The 12,038-nt window shown below is 31.8% G+C and overlaps 1 protein-coding gene across 1 annotated transcript; it reads right to left on the bottom strand.

Annotated features, from left to right (window-relative positions):
* Positions 1-435: 435 nt before the first annotated feature.
* LOC108321149 (galactan beta-1,4-galactosyltransferase GALS3) lies at positions 436-3,427 on the bottom strand. Its single transcript, XM_017552815.2, has 2 exons — positions 2,161-3,427; positions 436-943 (listed from the first exon to the last, which is right to left on the bottom strand). The coding sequence occupies exons 1-2, from the start codon at positions 3,342-3,344 to the stop codon at positions 598-600; spliced, it is 1,530 nt and encodes a 509-aa protein (XP_017408304.1). The 5' UTR covers positions 3,345-3,427; the 3' UTR covers positions 436-597.
* Positions 3,428-12,038: the final 8,611 nt, after the last annotated feature.

Raw genomic sequence — 12,038 nt, forward strand, 5'->3', positions numbered from 1 at the left:
CCACAAATATGCTTGGAATTAGAATTACGTAGCTTTCTTTCTCTGCAAAAGGGACGTTTACGAAATTTCTTAAAATTAATTATCATCATCATTCGATTCAGCTCCTGTTTTTAACATAAGTCATGATTAAATCAAATTTAAAGAGCAATTAACAAAAATTAATGGAACTAAAAATGGAATAAACCACCTACTATACCACTTTTAGAGATGAAGAATCTTAAGCAGAATAATTTAAAGAAAATAAAAAATAAAAAGATGCATGAATACCAGCAAAGCAACAGGAGCAAATTAGGCACCCTCCATATGGAGCCACTGTAGGTGGGATGCCATCATGTCCCACACCGACAACATAATTGAACCATTCATCTTTATTCATTATTTTTTACAAAATGTAAAAAGGGAAAGAATAAAAAAAAATAGGGAACACAAGAACTATTAAAAATGAAACAAAGATCATATACCCATCTGTAAATATACCACATAAAAAAATCAAAAGAAAAACTATCAAACAGAAAAGAAAGAACTGCTCAATGAATTCCTATTTTCTAACACAAGTTAAATTATTATAATTAAAAAAAAAAAAAAGTGTTGGCAGTGTCATTGCCGTGTCTTCTGTAGCCTATTTCCAATCATCTTGAGCTCAAATTTCTTGATCACACCAGCAATGTCTCTCATGGTGGTGTCCAACACATAGGGGGTTTTCTCGTATGTGATTTCCGTTGAATTTATAAGCATTTTACAAGATTCTCTCCTTTCAGCTATGGTTCCATGGTAGTGGTAGTACATTATTTTGCCCTCTGTCTTGTGAGTTGTCTTCCCTGCAAGGTTCTGTGACATGTGAACACCCGTTGCAAACAAACTCCTAGGTTGTACTGCATATTTTCTATCCCTCCTAATCCCTTTCTTTGAATCTTTATACACCAGCTTCTCAAACCCCCATTTCCTGCAATGCAAATTTCACACCACAACATGTGAGACCACACAACTACAATGGTTGACAACTGTGGGAAATGTAGTTGTCATCCCAACTGTAAAGGCAAAACAAGACATTCCTTCCAACAGTATAAACCAGCTTTCTTCTACATTCAGCGTATGGTACAAAAAGCCAACCCATAAACACTTACATTAGAGAAAAACAACTAGATCTAACTGTTAAATGGAAAACAGTAACAGTAACTTTCATGAATGTAAAAAAAGTTGAGTGCACCCCAACAAAACCGTCGCAATCACAGGTCTGGTGGACCAGATAACACGCGTCTCGTTCCAAAACCATAATCAATACAACGTTCAGTAAAATAATCATCATCATCATCACTTGTTAGCACGCCATACTGAATTACCGGAACTAACAAAAGGACATGTTTGTGATTGAATTAAAGAACCCTTATGAATTCTCAGTGTCACATTAAAATACTCTCCAAAGGGACAACACCAGCTTGCTTTTTTTAATACTTAAAACTAACCAGCTAATAAATTAGGAATAATAAATAAATAAATCACTCTCCTGGAAAGTTCAGAGACACCACCACACACTCTTCACCTGTCCACACAGGAATGGGCTAATTCACGCTTGTACAGTACAAGCCAAATCAATCGCCACCTTCCACGCTGGGTGTAATGAAACACCACGCAACCACTCAAGATCTGCGACATTACCGAGCACCGAAACAAAACAACAAAACACAAATGACATCACATTTGTTCCTCAAAACGAACCACCCCAGTTAATGCTCATTAAACTCCATACAACCATCCATCATTCGCTTTACTCGAACTAAAACCCCTGACCAATCCACTTCGAAAAACTCCACAGATCCACCTCCAAATCTCACAATTCCTCGATCCACCAAAATTCACAACCGACACACAAAAATCAACTTTTGCAACACACAAACACCCAAATTAACTCACCCAAATCTAAAACTAAAACGTAAAACATGGAAAAATAGAAACTTTTGGCATGCCCGTTATGAGTTATTGCTACAGAACTACCAAGATTCTTTCTTTGATACGATCATTCTAGAGTCGGCTAAAAATACTATCTTTTTAAGGCGGTTGGATACTTAAACTTCTTACTTGAAACTACTGATTAAGTTAGCAAAACCCCATTAGAGAGAAACGACAATTATGAAAAAAGCAAGAAGTTTGAGGAGAATGTACCTATAGGTTTTGCCGTAATCGGCAGTGAGGCAGAGCTTGCTACTCATTGGCATCTGTTCGATGGTGAATTGAGAGTACTCGGAGAGTGAATCAAGCACGGACTTGATGGTGCTCTTGGGTGGCACATAGATGTATTCATCCACATCAAAGAAGAACATCCACTTAGTCATGAACTTATACCTATGTAAGCAATCATTCACCACCATGAACTGGTTATGGTAGTATCCATCAAACCGCTCCTGGTCCGTTATATCCTGCAACGTCACATACCCCAAATCAATCCACGGCTGGAGCACCTCCCGCACCTGCGCGTGCACGCCACCGGCGTCGTGAATCACAAAATGCGACCTCGGCCCGAAGAACTTCACATGGTACGCGATCCACTCCCTCACGCGCTGCGCGTTCAGGTTCCCGTAGAGAGAGGAACCGCAGTACAGGTAATCGTACTTCGGCTTCGACGTGAACAACGTAGTGTCGAGTGCGCCGGGTTGTTCCGTGAGAGCTTCTATGGTGTCGGTGATGTTGAAGCTGGCGTCGCCGCCGCCGGAGGTAGAGGCGGAGAGGACGAGCTTCCCTCCGGAGTTGTCAGCATTGAGTGAAGCCGGGAAGGTACAGTTCACTATAACGACGGTGTAGACGCGGCCGTAGCCCCAGTCGGGGAGGATCTTGTAGCCAACGGTGGTGGAGAGTTTCTTGCCGGCGAGTGAGTGCCACGCGCACTCGTACGTCGGTTTAGCGTAAACGTGAAGAGGCTTGGACGCGAGGCCAATGATGGCGAACGTGTTGAGGCCACCACGGTAAGAGCCCATGGTGATGAAGTTGTAGGCTGCAGAGCCATAAGGGTTGAACACACGCTTGACGATGCCTCCGGGGAGGACTTGCTCCGACGGTGGTGGTGGAGGTGGTGACGGCGGCGGTGGGGGTGGTGAGGCTTGAGATAATGATACTTTTAGTGGGTATGAGGAGGTAGCATTTGTTGTGTTGGAAAGTATGGGTGTTGTTTGCGTGACACGTGAGATGCAGACTCGGAGATCGGAGGCTGAGATGGTGAAGCGGGAAGGGAGGAACTGAAGAAGCGTGGCGACGACGCAGAGGAGAAGCAGTGTTGTGAGGAGAAGCTTGAGTTCTGCAGCGTAGTTTCCGAGCACTGCCACGTAGAGCTTCTTCTCTCTCTCTTTGGCCATTGCTGAGAAAGAAGAAGAAGATGTGAGAAGCAGTGTGTGATTTGTGTTATGAAGAGGTGTTTGAGGTGGCTTATAAACAAACTGTGTTTACGAGGAGGAATATTTATGTCATGATATTATAAATCGACGTATTATGGTGATTGTTGTTGATTGAAGGTTCTGTTTGAACTGTGAAACGATGCCGTTCATCTATAGGGGATTTCTTTATTTTACTTTCAATTAGACAACCTTAACCTACGTTTTCAACTGTGCGTACTTTTAATCAGAAAACCTTAATATTATAGTTTTTTTTTTTTGAAAATTCACCTTCATTTTATTTTAATTTAGATGGAAGAACAATATTAGAAGTACAAGTAACTTTCATTTTTAATATATACTAATGTTTTTATTTTCTTTTGCAATAGGTGCTAGAATTCAGTCGCAATACTATTTTTGTCTCTATACGTACTTTCTTGGTTCGAAATTATCTAGCGTCCTCTTAGTCGTATTACATTTTTCTATATGACAATCACAATAAATTAAATAAATTAAATAAAAAGTAAATGTAAAATTTGGTTATGATTGGGGAAAACCAAGGTGAGATTATTTTTTATGTTGTTTTTTGGCTTTTGCTTTAATTGAGTTTAAAGGAGCATAATTAAAGGGGGAAGAGGGGAGAGGTGGCATGGGGAAAAGGATTTATGAAAAAGGAGAGAAAGAATTTATCGTTGGGAAGAGAGAAAGGAGGGATTAGCCTATTGATATGAGAAAAGTTATAGTTATTAGAGCCACTACCCTAAAAGATGTGTGGGACCAATGAGAGGGGCCTACCTAGGTTATTGAAGATTTATTATTATCCATATTATTTTACTATTTGTAAATAATTAAGAAAAGAGGAGAGAGAAAGCAGGGAGAAGGAGAGAGAAAGAGTGTTTGTGTTTGTTTTGTTGGAAATGTTACCGTTAACATAATTCGTGGCTATGAGTGTCTAGTGTTTGGGGGTCAAGTGTTACCATTGTTTACTATTTACACTGCTTTTTCATATTTCTTACCATAACAGTTTTAGCATATTTTCACGAAGTTACACTGTTCGGAAACGATGATGTCATGAGTAAGAGATACTTGTAAAGTTCTTTCCTCTTGGTAATGTATTTTTCTGTCAAAGAACGATTCAAAGGAAATGAACATTGTGTACCTAATGTCTATTTCTTAAGCTTTTACAATGTGAAAAATCTAGGGATACAAGAGAAACTCTGGATGTAAGATTTAATATTTAGTCGATGTAAAATGTGGGAAAAACTAAAAGATGTTGCTAATATATTATATGGTTAAAATATTTTTCTTTTATATACTTTTTTTTTAAAATTAAACATAAATATATGGATATATCTAATGTTTTAATTTTTATCAAACATCATATAAAATTATTTCGCTTTTTGTTCTACAAAACAATTACAATTTTCAGCAAGTTTAAACTAACAGTAAAGAAGACTACTAAATAAATGTGTTAAAAAATTATTCTGTCAAAGAAACTTATTTAAAATGTCATGTCTTTATTATTATTTGAAAGACTACTAAATAAAAGTTTATTTTTTGTAGTTTTACTAATTTAACGGTTCGTTTTATTTAATAATTTAAAGTTCACCGTACAATTTATTGACCTTCAGTTTTTAATTAACTTATTCACTAATTTTACTAACCACGATGTTTATGACAAGAAATTTTAATTGAAAAATGCATTTTCCAATTACGTGTCAGTAACACATTTCTTCTTGTCGGATAGAAAATAGAAAAAGGAAATACAAACAATCATGGCTACTATAGTTTTTATCACCAAAAAGGAAATGTCATTTCGCAATTGGGAATATTTTTTTCTAAGCAGTGTTTAACTATTTACAAAATAATGGATTGGCAAATAAATTAATATTTATAGATATCTTTTCAAAATTATTTTAGTGTTGATGAAAAATATTTGAAATACGTTGAGAGTTTCATTCTTATATATATGTTTAAATGACTAAAATAATTAGATTTATTTAGTATTTTATTTTAAAGTTTAAAGAATTATATTTTTATTTATATTTTATAATAAAAATTATAGTACGTGTATTAAATTTTTAATAATACAATATTTATTTCATTTAATTTTTTTAACCATAAAATTATATAATAAATATTTAAATATAAATATAATCATGATTAAATATGTTTTTAATTTCTTAATTTTTAATAAAATTTTAGATTAATTTAGTTTTCCATCTATCTAATTTATTAATTTAGTTTTTTTAATCAATTTTTATTAAATTTATTTAAATTTAATTGTATTTTTCAATTAACACTAAAAAAATATACTAAACTCGTTTAATAATTCAAATTTCATATGTGAAATATAAACAAACTTAACAAAGACATTAAATAAACTTAATAAAATTTAATTACAATATCTATATTTATAATTGGGAAACTAAACGGAACCAAAATTAAAAAAAGAACAATTTCAATTTTCAAAAAGATAAAAATAAAAGCAAGACTTGCATTCTGTTACCATTTACATATTTAAAATAAAAAATATAATTTTTCACTTAAAAATAGAACAGATATAACTAAACTCTGCACTTCTTACCACTATCCCTAATTAAAATATATAGGAAATGACTGATAATTTGGCAAATGACAAAATCACATGAATAGATATTGATTATGATCCAGAACTTACCCTATTTTTCCTCAATCACAATTTTATTTTTCTTTTTGTTTTTTTTTTAAAATATTATCTAGGAAAAATAGATAATGCATGTAATACAATGAATGAAATAATTATGAATTGTGCTGCTAAAGCAGCTGTAGCAGACTAGCAGCCATAAATGTCACATAAATAATATAAAGGAAATTAATTTTGTAATCACTTTTATCTTTATAGGTTGGATATATTTGTCTGATATGATCATATGACGACCTTCATTAAAGTGTTTAAAAAGTAAACGCATAATTATACTATGATATACACATCGGGACCTAGAAATAGGTAAACATTACCATGTTTAAACATTTATCTAATCATTTTTAGTTTTAATTGCATTTTTAATTAAATTTAAAATTAAAGTATATGTTTTGGTTTTTATTTCCGTGTGAGTAACTTTTGATTTTGAAGTATATGTAAAAGGAAAGAAAACAAAAGCAAAAATGGAGATAAAAAACTTCCAAAAACAGAAGAAGAAAAAACGTAATAATTTTGAGCATGGAAAAAAGAAACACAGTTTGCAATCGCGCTAGTGTTCAGCTATTGACCGCAACATTGGAAATTGACTTATGACAGAAATCACTTATAAAAACAACTTCTCTTAAACATCAAGTTCTTAAAATTGCTTTGGCTTACATATTAAGGTTTTAATCTTTTTTGTTTTAATTTAGCATAAACTTATTAAATATTAATTAAAATACCATAATTAAACTCTTTTAGATACATATCATTTAATTAAATATATTTTTAGTTTTTTGTATAAGTAAGGTAATTACATGTAACTTTTTTATAACTTTAATATATTATAATCAGTGTGTTCATTGTTTTTAAAATTGTTCGCGAAGTTCCATAAATAATTTACCTTTAATGTTTTATTTAAACAATTATAATTTATTTATATGTTAAAGTTTACTTTTAATATATTACTTTTATAATGTGACTATAATTTTGAATGATTATAATGTAGTTTAATTTTTAATATACAAACATCATTTGTCTCCAAAAAGAGTATTAAATGTTTATTTTGGAATTTAAATTATGAATAATGATCTTTTTCAAAGATTCACAATCACCATTTCAATGTTTACTTCCACTAAAAAACGCAATTAAGAGTTTACTATGAATGCTCCTTAGCTGAATACTTAAGAGTCTGAATATTAGCACAGACACTTTGTGGATTAATTTGGAAGTCTTTTTGATAATTGTATCCTACATGAATAAATTCAATATATAAGCATGGGTTTTTAGTTTATTAACTGAAAAGTTAAAATATGAGAAAAAAAAGTAAAAATAAATGGAAATAAAAATAATCATTAATTGTATTGCCATTGGAAACACTGCCTGTAACATAAAATGTATTCAAATAATAAGATGTGTGTATATCATCTTTGTAAGGATTGAGGTTTAAGAGCTATGGAATCAATTAATAATCTTGTTATTAAATAATTGAAAAATATTATTACGTTTTAAATGTTGTTTTTAATTGAAAAAAAGATGCAATAAATTTTTTTGAAAAAACTAATTAAATAAAATGGCTAGGTAGTGAGATTTCTTTTTGCTATCTCATATATTTTATTTAAATTTTCTTTCTTATGATAAATATGCATTTTTTTAAATTTAATCAATATCAAATTTCTTATCCACAATTTTTTATTTCCTAATTATAAACCATGATTTTTTTAGTCAAATTAATTGGTATTTGATAATGTTATGTTGTATGATTTATTGATGTTAGGTTTTGTGAATAAAATGAATTTTTTTTAGTTTTATTTTGGTCAATCTTTAAGTTTATTTTATTTTTGCATTGTTTCGTATTTTAATTGATTTATGTTTGTTTACCTTTCATTTCCATTCTGAGGGTGTGAAATAAATTAATAGGAAGTAATTATGATGAATGAAAACAAGCTAGCACTCAAAAGAAACATGATTGGATAAGAAAAAATGATTTTTTAAGCAAATACTCAACACTGCAAACATGAAGAAAGGACTCGTTTGTAGAGTTATACTATCATGGACTGTCCTTTGACGACAAAAACCACCACTAGGTGTCAGGCTGATGAAAATACAGCTTGTCCAACGAGTTACAAGTTAGATAACATTGATTTTTCGATCTCATTAGACAAGAATGAAGTTGTTAGGCTGGGTTGTTATCCTAATACGTGAAAGTGAATATTTAATCATGTTGTCGTGAGAGTTTTGGACAAGTATTCCTCATATTTACAAGAATAAGGTCACTTAGGGTGCTTGGGATATATTTTTGAAGACTGTTTAAAGTTTTGGGAGGCTCTCTCTTCCTTGGGTTTCCTCCTTCATCCATACTGGTTTTTCCCCTTTTGGGGCTGAAGAGGAATATGGGATGTAGATTGGAAATGCAAAATAGCTCTCAAATACCTTAAGAAAGGACCTTCATCTTTTTCATGGTTTTAATTCTCTATATCTCTTCAATTTTTAAACCCTAGGTTCTCCACCACTAAGAGCTATTCTTTTTTGTTGAGATTAGTCGTAAAATACTAAATTATTGTGTAAAATTGTGTTGTTAATATACATATGGTTTTTCAATTGAAGTTAGTGTTTGATTTCCATGCTTAATGTTTGATGTGGATCGTTTCATGTTTGATTTACGATTTTTTAAGTGTTGAGAAATATTCTTAAAATCTAAACTTGAAATTGAATGCATAATGGATGTTTGCATATACGAATAAATTTGGTTCATTAGTAATCATATACTCTTGAAATGAATGCATGATTTCCCTTGTTAATGATTCAAGGCATTAAAACTTGACGAGTGATCATAGGTTCAAAGGCTTTAGGATTATGATTTGAGTATTTTGGTGAGTTGATTTTTGACTCAAATATGAAATTGAGATGTTTATGAATGCATGAGAATCAAGTCGTTGAAATTTAATCTTGACAATTGTAAATAATATATGTTAAATTTTTTGTTACACACCAAATGTTTGATAAAAATACAAAAAAAGTTTTCATTGTGTTTTTGTGAACTTTGTGATGTAATTGAATTGTTGAGTGTAAGAGTTGTCAAGTGTTGCACATGTTTTTTAAGAGATAACGATATTTATCACTTGTTATGTGCAATCGATGCACTTGTCATGTAGTTGGTTTTTCACTAACAAATGTACCTTTATAACTTTTTTAGTATTTCTGTTTACTTTTAAAAATTATATATAATCATTTTACAAAATATTAAAACAGAGGTTCGGGTGAAATTATTTTTGTATGTAATTATTATGCAACATAAAGAATCTACAAATCCATACTTAGTAACTCAACTTTTACGCATAAACAAATTTGATTCGTTATGAAGTTATTAAAATATTGTTAAGGAGATTCTATGATATCTTTGTAAGAATGAAATCTTATGTTTAATTAATCATAAATCCAACTTAAAAATAAATTGTTATTTTTTTAATTAAAAAATTTGTAATGGATCAAACTAAGTTTAAAATTTTTTTCGACTCGTTAATAAGTAAAATGAATTGAATTGATTTACTAAATGACCAATCCATATTGAGTCTTCAATACTCGGTGTCTTCATCTTTAACACAAAAAAATCAAATTATAATATATATATAAGTGTATAATTTTTAATTTATTAAATTCATTTTATATAATCTAGTCAAACTTATAAACTTGTTATTATAAATTGTACATATTTAATGTTTGAAAAATGATTCTTTGACACACCTAAATTTTTTACATTTATTTGACACTATTTTATTTACTTTTTTTTCTCTTTTTTCTTGAAAAAAATACAAAAATTTTTATTTTTGTAACCATTTTATTCTTATATTCTATATCAAATGAATGTAAAAGTGTGTTAAAATATCATTTTTTTATTTTCAATTTTGTCTCTCAGTAAATCTAAAGTATCAGTAAAATTGGTTAAATTCTTTTGTTTCCTTGTTCTTTTTCGTTATTGACCAGTTATTAATAGCCCCCGACACTTCACGTGAATAGAAAGTTGAACGATTTTGGGGTAAATGGTTTTAATGAATTATCTCACTCGGATGTGAACTTGACCGTGTTTGAAAATTATCTGTCATTTTTTCATTGATATTCATGATCATTTTCTAAGATTACGTAAACCAATCCTTTAAAACATAATCTCAATTAAAAATATATTACGTGTAAAATTGCATAATAAAATATTAAAATAAATAAATTTAACTTTTAAAAGACAAGTTCAAATGAATTGTACTGCAAGATACAAGATTTGGAAATAATAATTTCCTTACGATCAACTTTAATTTTATAAATCTACAAAATTAAATTTTAAACCATTTTAAACTGTTAATAACTTTATTTTATCACCTAAATGTATAAAAAAAATTGAATAAGATCATAATGTCTACTCTACTCACAAAATAGTAATTAAAATACATATTTTTAGTATCTAATAACATATATACTATACTAATTGTAACATCCCGATTATATAATAACCAATATTATATAATAAAGACGTTAACATCCAAATATAGAGAACAGTCGGAGTATGACGTGTAATTAAATATGAAATTACAGTCATTCACCAATAACAGAAGCTGAAAATTTAAACTTGAACAGTTGAAAGGATTAAACACTACAAGTGTTTAATCAAGAAATTCTAAGAAGACTACTCCGCAATATCAACAACCTCCAGCTCTTGCTCCAAGGGAATCTCCTCGACAACGTCTGCTCCCATCCAAGTGGATGATCATCGCCAAAGAAACATACCCAAACAGCACATAACAAAAACAATGCAAGGGTGAGCTAGATATAAAAGCATGTTATACATATAGCATAGGTAATTCATATAATCATACTTAGCTTCGTATAAAAGAACAATTAGAGCATACTCATTAAACCACAATTCACCCACTTACACGACATGCAAAAGTCATTCAAACATGGTAGACTAACATCACAATACTTGTTACTTTATACCCCGACTTGTTACTTTATAGACCGACTCGTCCGGACTAGAATGTATGTAGAGCTGGGGCGGGTTGTGCACTTGTGATGGCCTCTACTGCTTTGCAAAGCCATTGCCGAGGGGTTCCACCCGACCATACACAAGGCTAGTCCGTTACCGCGGAATAGACCTCCAGTGATAGCGTCTACCCTAGGACCTCCCACTACTCCCACCACACGCGTCAATCCTCTCTAAGTGAGAATGAAAGACCGTTGGAGTGTTAGGGATAACCCCCCATATGGAAGCCTCTTACATTCATTCAATACACTAACCGATCCCACCGAGAGATCTTAATTTCCGATTAAATCCTACCATTTTAAATCTCATGATATTTCTTTTGGATCAACAATGTACATCATAAACCATTTATAACCATACACTTTCAACCAATCTGGATCACATGAAGATGCATTCATAAATTGTAACCGAAATATTTAATTAACATAACTTACTGGATGAGAGAAAACATAACAGAAAATATCACCACAGTAAATCCAACCTATCTCTTCCATTCACGTAAATCACATCACAGTATATATTCCAAACATTCCTCATACCTGACAATCTGTTAAGCAAACAACAATAATCAATCCAATACACCTTACCAGACAATAACAGTCCTAAAAGAACCACTAAACAATACAAAACCCCGTAACTCATACTTAGACAAAGAAAATGGCTTTGAAACCATCACCAACAGTTCCGGAAGGGTTCAAAACCTCCAAAACGACTTAAGAAACGTCCAAAACGGACATCCGGAACCCCAGAAACTATCAAAAACAAAGACGAAACAATTTTCTGCGAACACCTCGCGCCCGAGCGCCATAAGAGGGGCGCCGGGCGCGACTTTCTGCGAGACTCTCGCGCCTGGGCGCCACCGGGGGCGCTGGGCGCGAACGAGAAGTCGTCCAGCCCCATACCAGTTGACAGCAACCATTTTGCACCTGTTTTGATCAATTTGATAACTCTAACAAGTCACAAATGACTTACCTAAGATATCCCA

Source organism: Vigna angularis, chromosome 4 (genome assembly GCF_016808095.1).
Source record: "Vigna angularis cultivar LongXiaoDou No.4 chromosome 4, ASM1680809v1, whole genome shotgun sequence".
Lineage (NCBI taxonomy): Eukaryota > Viridiplantae > Streptophyta > Magnoliopsida > Fabales > Fabaceae > Vigna > Vigna angularis.